The following is a 17573-nucleotide window of genomic DNA, read 5'->3' as shown; positions in this document are numbered from 1 at the left end:
AGAAATGGCAGTGAAAAAAGCTTGAATAACCTATTGCTGTGGGGACTGAGACAACTCCAGCCAAGCCATGCATTTAGGAACAACTTATCTTTGAGCCATTTACTGAAGCTGCTGTGTCAATTCAGGAGCCAAAGTTGCGTGTGCTTTCATGGAGCTGTATGTGTAGCTTTGAGAGAAGTAGGAAAGCAGGTACCTTTAGCCAAAGGGTCACTGCCACAGACCCAGCGCTGGAGACTCGCTCCGATCTGTTTGCAAATGGTATCAGCTATCCAACTGTGGCTCCAGAGCCGACTCTATAGGATGGATGGATAGATTGGCTAATGTAACGCAATCTGAGAGATGATCCCTGTCCCACGCTAGCAGACACATACAACGATTCCATGGCTATGGATGATTTTTCCAGCTCTGCCACACCACCCCAAACCCCCGTTCTTTGCCAGCAGTTTACATTACCGAGGGACGTGTTCTTCTAGCACAACGTGAAGTTAATTAACCTGCGTACAAGACACGCAAATAAACCTCTGCCGCTGCTTTCCCTAAGCTGGAAACCACTGCCGGTATCGCAGCAGAGGCCGGGCTATGCCGGGCTCCTCCGGGCTCTGCCCGCAGCCCACCCAGCACGGCTGCTGGCACCTGCACGCCCACCCTTAACCCCTGTCCCGAACACGCGTGGGGCGGGCCGGGCCCCCAGCGAGCCACAGCCGCGGGCTGCCAGCCCTCCCAGTGCCACTTCCCACCGGCAGATAGCAGCACCGTCCAGTTCTTGCACCGAAAAAAACCCCAAAATGGGCTGCGCGGAGTGAACGCGCCTTGTCTGGGAACACAGCACCCTGCTCGCCCGCCCCAGCACCCTGCTCGCCCACCCCAGCACCCTGCTCGCCCAGCTCCATCCCGGTACATCCCGGGGGGGGGGCAGCGGGCAGGGCTGTTGACCCACGGCCGGAGAGCTGAGGCTCCGCAGGGCCAGGCCCAAGGCTGCAAAGCCCTTTAAAAACAGATGCAAAACCCCTTGCCCGTCCTGCCTGCTCGTACTGCTCTCGGTGAAGCCCCTCGGATTTAAGGCAGGATCCTGCCCGCGAGTATAAGTGACGGTCAGCAACCAGTCTTAAAAACACCGAGATCTTGCGAAGACAAGTCAGACTGGGAACTGCACTGGGATCTCGCTTGCTCTTGCTGCTCCCCAGTATCTGGGGCTACCTGAGCCAGCGTGGAGGGCAAACAGCCCTGTGCGCAGCTCTCTCCTCCAGCTCAAGCCCAGCCAACAGCCCTGTTGGGTTCAAGCTCCAGCTCCCCAAGCAACACATAAAAGCCACATGTACGAGGTGCGTTGTGAGCCCTTTCTCATTTTAAAGAGCTGGCTACAGCCCTGTAACAACAGAGCAGCACATGGAGAGTCTGGTCCTTGCACGCAACCCTCCAGTAACAAGCCAACGTCTGTGTCGGGGAAGGCAAAGTTTGGTTGAGAATTTGTTTGTATTTCCAGGGGCAATTAAGAGCCACAGGAGGCAGCGTTACCCAGAAATGCCCTCTCGACAGAGCCCCTCTGAAGGCGCCCATCACCGCTGAGGAATTTCAAATTCCCAGAATCAGCCATTCACTAGCGCAGGGTAATGAAGTGTTTTCAGCACCAACCAGACTTCAAAGGTTTCTGTTTTCTCCACGCCTGCAGCAGCAGCAGCTGAACTTCAAAGCTCAGACCCCGGCCCTGCTTCCAGACCCGTTCCAGCCAACAGAGGCAAAACAAACCCACTCGGACGTGCGCGCTGCAGAGCCAGCCCCGCTCTTTGCGGTGCTGCCTGTGGGCAGGGCAGGCAGGGGGGAGATGCTGCCTACGATCGGTGGGGCGCAGGCAGGTTGGAGATGGGCTCCCCAAGGCTCCCACGCACGCGTGGGCATCACCGCCCCGCTCGCTGATCCTGCGGCCTACCTGGGAGCCAGTGCCAGAGCTGTGCCTGACCCCAGGCCCCCCAAAAGTGAGCCCCTGTGCAAGCATCACCAGCACGGACACGTTTCCTCCGCACCTAACCACTGCTCTCCTTGCAGCCCATGGAAGCAAGCCTGCCTGGTGCAGTGAGTCCGGCGAGTACCTTCTGCACAGCAGCAACAAGCTCATCTTTCCTCTGCCTCAATGCTGCGCCCGACACGGAGCAGTGTGCCAGCAGCACTAACAGCTGAGCAGGATCAGGCCATCAGTTTCTCGGTGTAAACAATCCAACAGGGACAGGCTTAGAAAAGCGCATTTTGAACCGGTACAAACACTCTGTTGCAAACCTGAGGATGCCTGAGCCTACCTGGGCACGGATTGCAGGGAGGAATATGTACCGCTTCGTTGCAGCAGCCTCAAGGCTGCGGGCAGCCCTGTGCCCGGGCAGGGTAAGCCATGCCACCCCTGGGAAGGGCTGTTAGGGAGAGACGGGAGCACAGAGGAGGAAGGGATTTTCTGTCCTTGCTTCTGGAGCTGTAGAACCAACACTCTCCTGTTCTCTAACCTGCCTACAGGGAGGTGAGTCCCTAAAGCAGAATTATCTGGGGTGTCTGAACACCTGACTCTGGGAACAAGAGTTTTGAGTAATAGCACATGCCCACAGCCCTCTGGAGAGGCGAGGGCTGTGCACTGCGTTTCTCAACAGCCAGCAATGGGAGTTAACAGCAGCAGTTCACCAGCAACATTTCCAGAGAAACCCCTGCTGCCAGCAGCTGAGCTACTTGGGCAGAGGCAGGAGCGAGCAGCTGCGGGGAGGAAACCCCGCTCAGCCCATTTCACAGCCTCAGTAACACACACCAAAAAAAAAAAAAAAAAAAAAAAAATCCATTCCTTGGAGAACAGCAATATAATAACAAGAGCACACAGCCCCAAAGCTGGGGAGCACTTACCGGTGGTGTCCGGGATGCTCTGGGGGCTGCAGGCTATAGGGCAGGAGCCCTTCTCCTGCTCAGGGTTTAAATGCATCCACCTGCCCCCCCCCCACCCCCCACCCCAGCACAGGGCTCCCTGGGGGTGGCTCTGCCTCCCCAGGGGCTTCTGGCAGAGTCAGGGGGTCCTGGGGGTGAGGAGGGGAGCAGGGCTTTGCTTTTGGAACTGTTCCCGCTTTGCAGACAGCGGGGGAGCAGTGCAGGGGGGCTCGGCATCCTGGGGTGCACCCAGCCTGGGAGCCGGAGGAGACACCCCCCCTGCCAGGGGTCCTACTCAGAGCATGGAGGTCCTGGGGGGCAGCGGGGGGCTGTGACAACGTGCAAATCACCGACAGCTCGTGGGTCAGGTCACCCAGCAAACGAGAGCAATCCTGTCCCCAAGAGAGGGAGAAATGGCTCCATCCTGCCCACGCACACTCGGAGCACGGGGTGGGGAGGGTGCTGGGGCTGACCCAGGCTGATGTCCCAGTCCCTGGGGATGGGCTGCTGCAGACCTGCCCCTGCGGACATCTCGGAAGCGCTCCCCAGGCCTCATCCCTCTGGGATGCTCCTTTCTGGGGATGCTGCACGGTTCAGCCCTCAGCCTGCCCTGTGGTGATCTGCCCCACGCAGCCAGTGGACTGTCATACTGGGACATCCACCCGTGGCCACACAGAGGCTTTTTTGTCCCCACTCCTGACCGCTGCAGACCTCTCTGCCCCAGCTCCCAGCACCCAGGGATGCTGTTTGCTCCTGCCCTGGTACAGATGGGAGTCAGGACTCAGCTGGGGAAGAACAAGCTCCGCCAGCGAGACCTTTAGCCATGGAGGGGCAAAGATATGTGTCTCCCCCTCCCAGGGCTGCTTCAGCTCTGCCAGGCTCGCGGGAAGAGGATGCCAGCCCCAGAGAGAGCCCAGCCGGCACTGGGGGAGCCCACATCACCCCCGAGCTGCTCTGCCTCCCCATCTCGGGGTGGGATCCCCTCCCAGCGCTGGGCTCTGCGCTGCACGGTGCGACGGCAAGACTGGCTGGGTGACAAGAACCGTGTTATTCTGGCAGCCTGGAAAGTTTTCAGGGTGTTTGGAGAATTTGAGTTGAATTTCAAATTGTCGGGGGCTTTTCCGGTCTTGGTGCAAGAGGTAGGCAGAAAATTACTGAGATAATACCCTTAATTGCCTGCAAAAAGGTAATGTTGCCTTGAAAGACTGCCGCTCTGATAGTCCTTAAATACATCGTAGGAGAACATCTTACACCACGTAATACATGTAATGAGGGAAGTCATCTTCTCCCACCTGGTGTTCCAGGCCTGCGACTGCTCCAACTTCTGAATGTGATTGAACTCCTCCTGGCAGTATTTAGCAACCACCTAGGGAAGTTTGAGGTGAAATGATCAGGTAATAGCTCCTTCGGTGGCTGCTTTGCCAGCTGGGCTCAACCAGCCCAGAGAGGAGCAGCAGCTTTGTCCAAAAGGTCCGGCAGCCCTTGAACATCATGCGCTGCATGAGAGATGTCTTCTGGCTGGGGATGGGTCCGTCTGCCGTCAGAAACTCACCCACTGCTGCCATTCTTAAACAGGAGGGCTTAAACACAGCATATTTCCCCCGGGTAACCCAAGATCCAGGCGAGCTTCTCAGCTCCGCAGCCTTGGCAGCTTCACCAGAGTGTCAGGAGCTGCGAGTTACCTGGCTGAGGTGCAGAAGCATGAGAAAGCCTGTTCTCTGCTGGTTTTATGGTCATTAATAGTAATTAACATGGGAAGCAGTGGTTGGCACCTAGGGCCACGGTGGCAACCCAGCCCCGGGGCTCAGCTCAGCCCCTGGCAAGCTCGCAGCAAGCCGTCCCCATTACCTACCTGCTCCCTCTGAGTGCCGACCCCGTGCCGGCTGCCAGCGGTTCCCTCGGGATGCTCCTGCCCGGCAGCCCCTGCTCGAGGCAGAGGGAGAGGAGGAGGCTGGCGAGGTGTCCTGGGGCGGGACGAAGGCAGAGCCAGCCTGCGCCTGCCGTGGAGGGAGCAACGCATTCTTCTGCTGAGAGGTTTTGCAGATGGAGAGCGAAGAGGAGCTGGCGGGGAGCCTGCGGCATCACTTGGGCGCTGCGCTTCGGCCGCCCAGCCGCGGGCGAGCTAAGGGCGAGCTAAGGTGCTCCCCGCGGCCCCGGCCTCCTGGCTGCGCTCTGCTGTGACCACGCCACGCTGGCGTGTGTGCGAGGAGTCACTTCGTGTCTGTTTTCCTCCTGTGGTTTTAATTTAGAAAGATCTGGAAGCTGGGGCTTGCTCTTCCTCGGTTTTCCTGCCGTGACCCCCAGCTGCACAGCAGGGTCGCCAACTTCGGTGTTTAGCCTGAAAGTGAGCACAAGTTGTGAACAAAGCCACCCTTCTCCCGGGGGGGGAGCAGGGCACTGGAGCCAGGCAGAGGGGGATGAACCCAGAGCAGTCTTGGGCCACTTACACATCTCTGAACAAACCCATTTTCAGACCAAAAATCCCCCCTGCCCTGCTGCTTCCCCCCAGCCCTTGCAGGTCCCTGCCTGCTGCAGGGCTTTCCAGGGTGATGGAGCTCCATCTCCTCCCCCAGCCGTGGGCAGCCAGCCCCTAGGCTGGGAGAGGCAAGTCCTTCCCGGGTGGATTTGTGCTGCAAAGCTGCAGAGCAGAGCTCTGGTCCCCCATACCCTCGGCAGGCGCCTGCGGATGCTGCGGAGCCGGCGGCATGTGCCCAAGTTTTGGCTCTGCCTGGCACGCCAGGACCCCAGGTGCCTTCCTGGGACCCCCTTACCCCACAGGCACAAAAAGGGGAGAGTCAGCGGTTTTGCTACACGACCCCCGAGCGAGCGGAGGAAACGAACCCAGCAGAGCCCCATAAATTACTGGATTCTGTTCTGCAACATCGGGCAAATTAAACGCTGCAGAGATCCAAAGCCGTGTGTGCTTTGGCGTGGGGAGAGCTTTTCCAGCCACGCTGGTGCCAAACACCTCTCAGCCCTCCCCTCGACTCAGAGAGCCGGCTCCTCCACCGGTTTATCCTTCCCCCGGGCATCCCCGTGCTATCGCTGCTCCCAGCTTGGAGCTGGGCTTTATGGCATCCATGTCTGCCGCCATCCTGCCAGCGGACGCTGTGCCGGTGTGGGGGCAGCGGCTTGCCTGGGCGATGGGGGGATTTCTGCTGGATGCTGGTAAGAAACGTCTCCCGTGCCACAGCCAACCTTGGTCCTTGCGTCAGCCTCTTCCCCAGAAAGCTGTTGGGGAAAGATGCACTGGTCAGCACTTTTATAGTAGATTAATATTCAGAGGGAAAAGCACTGATTTAGTGAGGCCCAAGCACAACAAAGGCTGAGATTTATAGCCTCCTGTATTCGAGCACTGCATTCCTAGCAGGCTTTCTGTCTCTGTTATAAATTTGTAACAAAGGAGATGGAGGCTTACACCAGCTTCAAGTAACGTAGAACAAGGGCTCGATAGCCAAACCTTGAGCGGAGCGTTACGGGGCGCAGACGACAACGTCCCCAGCTTGTCTGCCGGGGATGGTGCGGTCCCTCCTTTGCCCATCCTCGCACCCCCAAGCACCCCGGCTGCACCCGATGGAGCCCCGGTCGTGGTGCGGGGATGCTGGGGGGGATGCTCATCCCCTGCCCCTGCTGCAGGGCTTCCCCCTGCAGCTGGAGCTGAGCCGCGGTGCCGCTACCGGCCTGGCACGGGCTGCGCTCAGGATTTGGGAGCATCCCATCCCAGAGCTGTGACACGAGGCCAGCCGCGGAGTGAGGCAGCAGGCAGGGGTGCAGAGGGTGCAGGATCCCTTCGGAGCCCACCGCACAGGAGCAGGAATTGTGGGCAGCTGCCCCGGTTCATAACTGATGTTTTGTTTGGATGAAATGAAGCCGATCCGTGGTGTTTGACAGGGTCTGGTGCGCGAGCTGTCAGGGCGGTGATGTGCAGCAGGGGAGCCTCGCCGAGAGCCGTGCCAAGTTCCCACCTCGGGAGGACCCGAGCGGCCGGTGCGGCCGGAGCCGGGATGCGTGCCAGGACACCGACAGCCACTGCAGAACTGGGCGGCCCCCCCAGGGCACGGGGCACAGACCCCATGTGCGAGTGGCCCCTTTCCAGAGCTGCCCTCCTCTGCCCCTGCTTCGCAGCCCCCCTGCATCCACCCCACGGATGACGCTGCAAGAAGGGGCAACCACTCATGGACATCCCTGGGGTTTTGGGGAGCACCGCTCCGAGCCCTAGGCTGATGATGATGATGGCTGGTGGGGACCACGGCCGTGGCCCCGCTCCCACAGTCTCCGCTCGGCAGCCCCCCACCTTTTGAGGGGGGGGGGGGCAAGGTTATTCCCTCGCAAGGAAGCAATTTACGCCTGGAAAGCTGCCCCAGCTTCGCCACCACGACCTCTTCCCGGCTCTGCTCACCATCGGCCATGCTGCGACAGTGACTGCGTGGGACCGTGCGGTGCCAAGGGATGCCGGCACCCCTCTGCCCACCACACTCGCCTGAGTGAAGATTTTGGGGGGAGCCGCATGCCCCCTCGCAGGTTGCCTCCGTCACAGCTGCGCACATCTGGCTCCATCTTTGCTCAGCTGTGGGTGGCCGGCGGGGAGGGGGGGGGGGGGTGATTGGAGCCGGACCCCCTCCTGCTGCCTTGCAGCGGTGCTGACCCTGCAGCTGGGTGGGATGTACGGGGCGGCCGGGGGCGGTGATGGCCCTGGGTGGGGGGGTCGCTCCCCACGAACCCGCTGAGCCGTGCTCCAGGAGCCGGACCGTGGGACCACGCATCAAGGTGGAATTGCAAAGGTTTCCTGCCACGGCTGGCAAGCGGACAAAGCCCAGCTCTGTGCTGAGCAGAGCAGCCAGGTCCTGGGCCCGAGCCAAGAGATTGTCTCGGTCCTGCACAGCCGGAGGGCTTTAAAAGGAGAGAAAGAGGAAGGCGAGGAGTGGAAGAGACAAAGGATGCTGTGAGAGCCAAACACGCCATCGTGGGCTGAGCGCTCGGCAGCCACCAATGCCCAGTGTCCCCAGCCACCCTCTTGGGGGGGGGTCCCGCAGGCAGTGACTCCGGATGCCCCGTTGTTTTGGGGTCATTTCCCGAGGGACCCCATCCCACTTACCTCCTAATTTCACTTGTAGTGGGGAAGACCCGGTGCTGGGCAGTGCTGGAGGGGTCACAGGCACCCCCCGGGCAGGGACCCAGCAGCGTTGGGCGATGCGGACGGCTTTGGTCCCGCAGGTGCCTGTGCAGCCCTGAGCAGGGCTTGCCGGGGTGTCCCGCACAGGGGTTGCAGGATAAGCTCCTGCAGCCTTGTCCTGGGCTTGCTGCCACCCTCGGGGCTGATAGCTCGGGGTCCTGCTCCATACGGGGTTGTTTGGCGGCCACCCTCTGCGAGTGAAGGGTGCTGACACCAGCTTTGGGGTATCTCTATCTCCTGGAGTTGCCCATGCAAAGAGGATGCCGTACCGGGAAGGGCAGAGAGGAGCCAGATTTCCGAGACCAGCATCCAAGCAGCACCGTCCCTCCAGACCTCCAGAGCTTCAACCCCACGAAAGGCAGCACAGTATTCCCAGCGCTCTGCCAGAGGGACCGGACTGTCCATGCCCAGGGCACTGGGTCCCCGAGGGGATGCAAAGAGGGCACCAGGCTGTGCGTGCCCAGCCCTTTCCCAGCCCTGCAGTGTGCATTAGCAGCGCTGCTGGAGTTGCTCTGCTTATTATCATATTTAATTGCCCTCCTGGTAACCTCAGGAAATGAGCAGAAGATTGTGATAGCAGCAGTTTCTGATGATGTAAACACGAGCTCCATCTCTCCCCACCGCCTTGCCAAGTCAGTCCCAGGGAGAGCGGTGATTTATGGAGACCCCCAGCCCCGCTCCCCCCGCTCCCGGCTGCCTGTGCTGCGAGTTTAATCCAGGACTGTGAATTCAACATAAATCACTTGATTAAAAGCTCTACTTAATTTAGGAGGGGGGGGGGGGGGCTGAGCACAGCTGATCGATTTAATTTACACAGGAAAATAGCAACAAGCAGATGCTTTTAAAAGGGCCAGTGAGGCCGATGATGCTGCAGCCATTCATCTTAACTATTTAAGTGCTCTGTAAAGGGGCTGGCAGCCTCTTGCCCCCCCTGTGTTAGCCACCACCCAGCACCCCTGCCTGGACCCCGCACGCCCGAGCAGCTCGGGGGGCCGTGGGGCGCAGGATGCCCCCGTGATGCCCCGACTGAGGGTCCTCGGCAGTATCTTTAACTGACCCAGGCTTCTTGGGCGATGAAATGCCTTTCCCAGGGCCAGCGGTTTCTGGAGGCAGCAGGTCAAATTTAAATGCAAACAGGCTGGGGCTGGCACTGGCTTCTTCCTGAGAAGAGAAAAAAAGACTGGAAAAGTGGAGAGATTGAACCAGAGCTGCAGCGGTTTTGTCAGGAGGGGACGGCTGCCTGGCTGGACCCCCACGGCCCCAGCCCCGCTGGGGGGGGCTGCGTCACCCAGAGCCCATGGGGGTGGTGGCACCTCCTGCAGGGTCCTCACCCGCAGGTCAGTGGGACCCAGTCCCTTGGCGGGGGGGGGGGGGTGTCACCCCCAGGAAGGGACCCACCAGGCGACACTTTCTGACAGTATCAGAGTTGCGCATGCGTTGTTTTGGTTGCAAAAAGGAGGCAACTGGGTTTGAGTTGTTGAATGGGAGAATACTTTTATGGGGAATGTTGGAGCCATGAAAACAGAGTTCCCACAAAACCAGCCGCCTTTCCTCGCTACTCTCCAAATGTCGTTTTCCCAAACCAGTTGCTTGGATGAGCGTTAGTGCCCAGACCCCTTACAGCCCCTTCCCCATCGCCCGCCAGCCCAGAGCATCTCCCCCCCCACCCCCTCCGCCCAGGGACGGGGTCATGGCTGGCAAAGTCTCGGTTAAAGTCTTTAATAATTACAAGAATTCCAGATTCATTACAGAAGAGTTTACAACAAATAATATTTCTCCATACAAAGGCAAAATAAACTTTTCAAGTAATAGCGTCCTGGCTCTGGAGTCTCAATGCCAGCGACAGGGAGGGAGGGGGGGCACACGTAGCCCCTTCCCCGACGAGGGGCTGCCCCCGGCCAGGGAAATGCCCCGACCTCCCGGGCACAGCAAACCGGCACCAGCTCCGCAGAGCAGAGCTCAAGCAGCCGGGCACCGCAACCGCCTCCGGGACGGAGACCGGTGGGCACGGACGGGCAGAGCCGGGTGGCACGATGCCCCGGACGAGGACGCTCCCCCGGGCGCCGGTAAGGCACTGGCGGGCATCGCCCGGGGAGCGGGGGCTGCGCAGGGGGGTGCAGCCCCCCCAGCCAGGGCACAGCGGGGCTGGGACCGGGCACCGAGCCGGGCTGGAGGGGTTGGTGCCACACGGCACAGCTCCGGTGTCCCGGTGCTTCGGGGGACCAGCATGGGGACGTGCGTGACCCCATGTCCCCCGGCTCCTTCCCAAAGGGAAGCCCAACCGCCGGGACAGGGGCTGCAGCCCCCTCCCCAGGGCACCGTCCCGACCCCTCGCCGGCACTGCCAAAACCACAGGGCACGCCTGCGCCCCGGCACCCCACGCACCAATATGGTGCCGCGGGCACTTGGCAGGCGATGCCCGGCCCCAGCCCTGCCAGAACCCCGGGAGGGTGCGGGGGGGGGGAAGCAGGGGCCAGGGAAAGGCCAGGCACGTAATGACAACGTATTCCCAAAAGGCATCGACACATTATTATTATTGTTTAATACAACCCCATATAAAACTGAAGCAGCAGCAGCAATTCTTATTGAGGGACCTAAACTGAAATAGGTTTAGAACATAATTTAAAAAAATAAAAACAGCAAAAGTAGCAAAATATATGAACTTTTTTTTTTTATAGCAACTGATATCTACCAGCCACTAGTACCTTACTACCAAACTGGTATATCTCTGGTAACAACCCTTTTAAAAAGACATGTAAATATATATTCATATTTATACATATTTTTAGTTATGTACACAGGACTTTTTTTAGCACTGGTGTATTTGGCTGCCTCTATTATCAGTGCTGAGCAATGTATACGCTGCGTCTCCGACTTCCAAGGTACCAGGGGTTTGGTCAGCAAAGCCCATCGGTGCTGGCACTGCTGAGCTGCGGGGCCAGCCCCAGAGCATCTCGGGCAGCAAGCGCCGTGCTGGCAGGATTCCCGCGCCGGCGAGGCTTCTGGCACGCTGACGCTCCCCGGCTCGCACGGCTGCAGAAAACCGGCGCTGGTCTCGGCTTCGCGAGTTCTCCGAGTCGTAGATAAGCCCGGCTCTCCAGGTCCTGCCAGGACGTGCCGTCCCGGGAAGGGTGGCTGGCTCCCTGGCAGGGTGCTGCCCACAGGACAGGATTTCAGCTTAACCAAGTGGAAATATCCAAGCACAGACTTCATGGAAAAGAGTTTTGTTTTTTTTTAAAAAAAAAAAAAGGAAACACCCCAAAAAACACCAGAACAAAACCTTTGGGCTGCAGAGAGCTCACAACTAAGGCGGCAGGAGAAGCTGGCATGAGAGGTGGGTGGTTTTGGTTACGTGAGATGCTACGGTTGTGTCTCTGAACCCTTTCTGCAATAGCTCAGCACGACCGGGCTGCGCAAAGCAGCGTCCGCCGGCAGCCCGTGGGCACGGGCACGGCACGGCACGGCACGGCACGGCACGGCATGGCATGGCAGTCCCTGCTGGCAGTGCCACCCTCAGTGTCGCTTCAGTCCACCGTTGGTGTGCTGAGGGGGGAACTTGGGAAGACACGGCTCGTCCGGAAGAGGGTCGTGAGAAAAAACAGAGTCCTCTCCCGAGGAGCAGGTGGAGCTGCGGGTGTCCGGGAAGCCGGGAGAATACTGATCCAGCGGCACGGAGAGGTCCAGGTACTCCTGGGAGGGATGAACCCCGAGGATGGGCTCAGGAGGGGACCGGGCATCCCCCGGGGAGTGCCAGCCCCAGGCAGGGTGGGTGCAGGTGGGGGCTCGTGGGTGCTGCCTCTCCTACCTGGTTGGAGGTCATGGCCACGATCCTATCCAGGTCTTCCACCAGCTGCTTGAAAGTGGGTCTCTGGGAGGGGACGGCGTGCCAGCAATCCCGCATCATCATGTACCTGGCAGGGCGGAGGGGAGGCGAGGGCTGAGCCGGAGCTCCCCGACCCCCCCACCCACAGGAGCGGAGCAGCACCCAGGGACGGCCGCCGGCACTCGGGCTGGGACCCGTGGCCAGCAAATACGCTATTCTGTGGATTCAGGGCTAATCCCCTGCGTGGAAGGGAACTCCCCACCCGCCCTCCCGGGCGCTGGGAAGGACACAGGGCTGTTTTGGGAGGAGGATGTACGGGGAGCTAAGCTAGTGCCTGCTCTGGGGTCATCCTGGGATTCACTGCTGCCGAGAAATAACGAAGGGAGATGTTGATTATTGCAAACAGATTGAGCTGATGTTTTTGCAGGGCTGGGAACTGCTGGGAAAGTAACTCTGAACATCTGCCTGTCCCCCCACCCTGCACCTGCCTGCACCCTGGGCCGGGCGGTCGCACCGGGGGGGGCCCGACCCCGCGCTGCCGCTGCAGCCCAGGCTCTGGGGGCGCAGGGAGGGCAAGTGTGTCCATCCCCGGCTGAGCGGGGGGAATTGGGGTGCCAGCATCCCCCTCTTGCCCGGTCGAGCGCTGCACTCACAGCTCGTTGGTGCAGTTGCTGGGCTTGTCCATCCTGTGACCTTCCTTCAGCAGCTTGAAGAGCTCCTCGACCGGCACGCCGGGGTAGGGCGAGCCGCCCAGCGTGAAGATCTCCCACAGCAGCACGCCGAAGGACCACCTGCCCGGGGCAAACACAGGGCAGACGCTGGGGCACCCGGCTCCCGTGGAGCTGACGCCCCCACTTCAAAGCTTTGGGTACAGTTAGAAGTTCGTTTGCTGGGAGGGACAAGCACTAAGAGCTTTGATGCGCTCTGCAAGACAAACGAGTCCCAGCGCCAAATATAATTTGGATTCAAAATATTTTGTCTGCTGACGCTAATTATATTTTCATTAAATGGAAGACGAATCACATCTGGTGCACTTTGCCATGGCACGTATCGTGTTCACCAGCGGGCGCTGCTACGTGAGCTGCGGCAGGGTGGGACACAACCTCAGCAGGATGCTGCGAGATGCAGGCAGCGACGCAGGCAGCAAGAGCGTTGCTGGATGGGGTGGCCAAGAAGGGCCACGTCCCCCAGCTCACAGCAGAGCACCCAGCAGACGAGCGAGGGTTTCCCCCTGCACCGGCAGTTCTGGCTCCCTGTCTCCCCTCGCCGCAGCCCACCGCTGGTGAAGCTGGGCAGGGAGCACGGGTCCCGTGGCTGCTACTCACACGTCGCTCTGGTGAGTGTATATTCGGTCGAACAGAGCCTCTGGGGCCATCCACTTCACCGGCAGACGACCCTGGGACACAGAAAAGCCCCACATCAGCTCCGTGCCGGCACCAGGGAGCGGGGGATCTGGTCAGGGCAGCCCTGCACACCCGTGGTATCACCCGCACGGGTTGGGGCATCCCCGGCAAGAAGCGTGGTGCTGCCTTCGCCCACCCCGCCGAAGCCCCTCGCCCACCACTCACGTTTGTCGTCTTCTTGTAGTAATCTATGTGGTGGATGTCACGGGCCAGACCGAAGTCGGCGATCTTCATCACGTTGTCCTCGGTCACCAGGACGTTCCTGGCCGCCAGGTCCCTGTGGATGCACTGACCGAGCGCGGGGCCGTCAGGCGGTCCCCAGAGCCCCCGGACGGTTCCCCACGATGAAACGGGCTGGGAGGGAAGGGTGCATCCCCCCCAAGCCCAGCCGCCGGGCTTCCCATCCCACCATGGCCCCCTGGGAGCTCCTCACCTTCTTGGAGGCCAGGTACTCCATGCCTCGGGCCACCTGGTAGGCGCAGGAGACCAAGTCCTTGAAGGAGAGCTGCTCCTCGGGGACGCGGGTAGGGTTGTAGCAGTACTCCATGCCGGGGGGCCGCCGGGCTTGCAGGTACTCCCGCAGGTTGCCCTTGCTGGCGTACTCCACGATCACGTAAAGGGGTCCTGCAGGGATGGCGGGATGAGCGGTCGGACCACGGAGCGGGGACTCCCGACCCCGTGGGTGCAGGGTCAGCCCCCTCCCGGCACGCAGACGGACACCCCCTCCCTGCTCGCGCCCTCACCATCCTGCGTGCAGGCTCCCAGCAGGTTGATGATGTTCTTGTGCTTGCCGATCATCTTCATCATCTCCATTTCAGAGATGAGGTCGGACAAGTCCTTCTCCGTGGCGTCGGCTAAAGCGGCGGAGAAGGCAGCGGTCAGGGTGGGGGGGCCAGGCTGGGTCCCCCCCCCCCCACATTGCACACACCCGGCCCCAGCCAGGACCGTGGCATCGTGCCGGGACCCCCCCTTCTCGCCACCGCTTACACTTGAGCATCTTCACCGCCACCTTGGTCACCCGGTTTGGCTTGTCCTTGTCGAGGCCGATGGCTTCTGCCAGCACCACCTGCCCGAAGCAGCCTTCTCCCAGGGGCTTGCCCAGAATCAGCCTGGTGGGAGAAGAGACCCTGACGCGGGGGCCGGCGGCCACGGGGGGAAGCCGGTCGGTCACCGGCATTGGCAAACGGCATCAGCAGCACCACCACGCTCCCACCCGTGGCTGCTCCAGCAGCTCGTCCCCAGGGCAGAGCTCACGCAGCGGGGATGCGACCTCACCTGTCCCGGGGTAATTCCCAGCGTGGATCCTCGGGGAGCTCGTACTCAGAGACGCCAGCCAGCATGGGGGTGCCGCTGGAGGAGAGCCGTGAGGGCCGGACCAGCATCACGCCCGAGTTCATGGAGGAGCTGGAGTCGGCCGACACCTGCAGTGGGGACCGTGGGTTACCTTCATGCAGTGCCGGGGGCCACGGCCGGCTGCCCCCACTGGGAGGGAGATGATGACCAGGAGCCTTCGCACCCCGACCCTGCCCGCAGCCCCCCCTGCCTGCAGGCATGGGGCCCCATCTGTGCTGCTTCCATATTGGACCTGGACTAAGTGGGTTTTAATTAATTCCTGGCATGCTGATACCACAAAATATACAGCCTGGGAGTCCTCCTGTCTCCTCAGCGTGTAAAACAAGTTCTTCTGCTCAAAAATTTCAATTGTTGTAAATCCTTCTGGTCCTCCTCATCGCCCCCGCTGAGCTGCGCCGAGCTGGGGGCGAGGAGGGGCTGTGCAGCCCCCCCTGCTCGCTGTGCTGCCAGTCCGGGGCAGGACCCACGGACGGTCCCCACGCCGTGCCATGCCCGGGCACAAGGCTGGAGAGGGTTGCATGTGCAGCACCTGGGTCTCCCCCCGATCCATCCTCATCCAGAACCTCCCCACCACGGGAAGGACAGGTCTCCCAGGAGGGGCAGTAAGCGCAAACAAACCCCCTCTCTACTTTCTGTTACCTGTCTGCGCAGAGGAATGCTCTTGGCCAGCTTGTGCACGGCCAGCTGGCTGTTGAAGTCCGTCTTCTTGGTGGTGCTCTTCATCTTGTAGATGATGACGGTCACCACCATGCAGGAGATGAGGAAGGCCCCGGTGCAGTAAATGATGATCTCCAGGTAGAGGGGGGACGTCATCATGGCCGGGGTGTCTTCAATAGCTGGGTCGGCACGAACAGGGCGTTAGCACCCGTGAGCCCACCGAGGAGCCAGGAGCGGAGCGGTGCTGGGGGGAAGCCCCCCCGGCTCCTCCCCATGCTCGGCAGGGACACGCTCTGCATCGCCAGAGGCCTCGGTGCAGCAGGCAGCAAGGACCAGGGGGGCTGCCCGCCCACCCCGGTGGGGAAGGTGTGCGTGGACCCCCGGGTTCCTCACCCCCGTGGCCGTGGAACGACTCCGCCGCGTCCGCAGGCACGCGACTGGGGCGGGATGGGGCCCTGGGCTGGGAAGGGGTCGACTGAGAAAGGCGTGAAGTGGGGGGGACGTGGCCCGTGCCCCTCGCCTGGGGCCTGGGGTTGCTCGCCCATACCACGCTGCAGGGACGGGTCCCCTTCCCAGCTGCTATGTTCTGCCTGCGCTTGGAGCTGCAAGTCTCTCGGGGTCTGGGGGCTACCCTGAGGATGGTGGGATGGTGGGGGCTGTCCAGCAGTGCCCGGGGCTGTGGGAGTCCAGGCGTTATTGATAACGACCGGGGAGAGCGCAGGGTAGAGCAGCCAGAAGCACCTCCAGTGGCAGGGATCTGCCGTGGGACCCCTGGGCTGGCAGGGAGGAGGGTCCCGTCCCCGCCGTGCTGCGGAGCAGACCCCGCTTTGGTGGCCGTCGGTGGCAGAGGAGGTGTCAGTGCCGTGAACGGCTCAGAGCACAGCGGCACAGTCCAGCGTGGCCGCAAACCGTGGTGAATCTGGCAGGATGGGAGCTGTCGTTGCACCCCCCTCGGCAGCACCCCTAACCTGACCCCCCCCCCCCCAAAGAACAGAGCCTCAGAGAGAGGTGTAAGAGGGAGTCAAAGATTTCTGTCCCACCTCCGAGCACACCCGGCTGATAAAGCAGCGACTGATAACGGGGAAAGTTTTTGACTGAAAAGCAACAACCACGCAGTACCCCAAAAACTTTCCCGGCTGCTGTTATCAGGCTTTGGTCCGTGCAGCATTGATGCCCGAGGAGCAGCATCAATGGGGACTGGGGCAGCCGTCCCCGGCAGCACAGCAGAAGCGACACACAGCCCCGGCACGGGTCCTGTGCCGCAGGGCAAGGCCAGCTCCCCGGCAGGCACGCAGGCAGCGCTGCCAGGACCCCCCCCCCCCCCCCCCAAATCCCGCTGCCACCCGGGTGCTCTGTGCCCCCCTGCACAGGCAGCGCTGGCCTTGCCCCGGGGCACAGGACCGTCCTGCTCCAGCGGAGCAGCCCCTGGTTAAATTCCCCTGGGTATGCATTGCCTGGGCCAGGGAGAGAGCGATGGGGGGGCAGACCCCAATCGGGGGCTGAAAGGGGGGCACACAGCGGGGGGACGTGTGCTCCATCCCGCTCCGGCTGCTGAGAGCAGCCCTGCAGATCTCCTGCTGCAAGTTAACCAGCACCGGGTGGGCAGGGGCTGGGAAGCGCTCTCTCCCGGACCACAATGCATACATTGGAAAGGAGGGAGGAAAGGGAGAGGAAGAGGAGTATATACCTTCGAGAACTGTCAACCATGCAGAGTGATGGGAGATCCCAATAGAATTACCCGCCAAACATGTATACTCCCCAGCATCCTCAAATGAGACATTCCTTAAGTGAAGGACTTCCATTTCTTTGTCTGTTGTGTTAACGCCAGCCGTCTAGAAGGAAAAATGGAAGCAAAAAACGGAGAAGCAAACGACATGAGATCTTCTGGGAAGGAGGCCAGAGAGGAGGGAGAGCCCAGTCTCATTTGCCAGACCCCCGGGGAGCAGACAGAGACCACTGCAGACCTGCTAGAGAGACCCTCAGGATGACCACTCATCCAGGCGGACCTAAGGAGATGCTGGTTAAAAACCCTTCACCAAACGGAGTGTCCTGCCCATCTGAACATGCTGGCAATGGGCCACATGGAAAAATAAACCTCAGGCAGAGCCGGCTGGTTGACTTGCACGACACGGGGAGGCACGAGGACGGAGACGGGAGGCTGGAGACAGGAGGGCAGCACAGACGGGGGATGCAGCACCGTGTCGTCCCCAGCCACGTGCAGACGGGGTGGCCGGGCTGGGTGCGAAGGTGCGGGCTGGCCCGATGGCAGCAC

The 17573-nt window shown here is 61.0% G+C and overlaps 1 protein-coding gene across 4 annotated transcripts in view; it reads right to left on the bottom strand.

Annotated features, from left to right (window-relative positions):
* Positions 1 to 9758: 9758 nt before the first annotated feature.
* The window catches only part of FGFR1 (fibroblast growth factor receptor 1), a 28424-nt gene continuing 20609 nt past the window's right edge, over positions 9759 to 17573 (bottom strand). For 2 of the 4 annotated variants that reach the window (XM_049830897.1, XM_049830899.1), the window contains 11 exons: positions 16989 to 17133; positions 15284 to 15480; positions 14567 to 14712; positions 14279 to 14400; positions 14035 to 14145; positions 13725 to 13915; positions 13457 to 13579; positions 13214 to 13284; positions 12542 to 12679; positions 11871 to 11976; positions 11101 to 11755 (listed from right to left, as the gene is read on the bottom strand). In XM_049830897.1, the coding sequence (XP_049686854.1) occupies positions 11579 to 11755; positions 11871 to 11976; positions 12542 to 12679; positions 13214 to 13284; positions 13457 to 13579; positions 13725 to 13915; positions 14035 to 14145; positions 14279 to 14400; positions 14567 to 14712; positions 15284 to 15480; positions 16989 to 17133 (1527 nt within the window). In that variant the 3' untranslated portion in view covers positions 11101 to 11578. Of the gene's footprint in view, positions 11756 to 11870; positions 11977 to 12541; positions 12680 to 13213; positions 13285 to 13456; positions 13580 to 13724; positions 13916 to 14034; positions 14146 to 14278; positions 14401 to 14566; positions 14713 to 15277; positions 15481 to 16988; positions 17134 to 17573 lie in introns of all 4 variants that reach the window. The other 2 variants (XM_049830898.1, XM_049830894.1) reach the window with 2 other exon arrangements.

This window comes from Accipiter gentilis, chromosome 28, assembly GCF_929443795.1.
Source record: "Accipiter gentilis chromosome 28, bAccGen1.1, whole genome shotgun sequence".
Taxonomy (NCBI): domain Eukaryota; kingdom Metazoa; phylum Chordata; class Aves; order Accipitriformes; family Accipitridae; genus Astur; species Astur gentilis.
The sequence above is the reverse complement of the archived record's forward strand: the minus strand, read 5'-3'. Positions and strand labels throughout refer to the sequence as shown.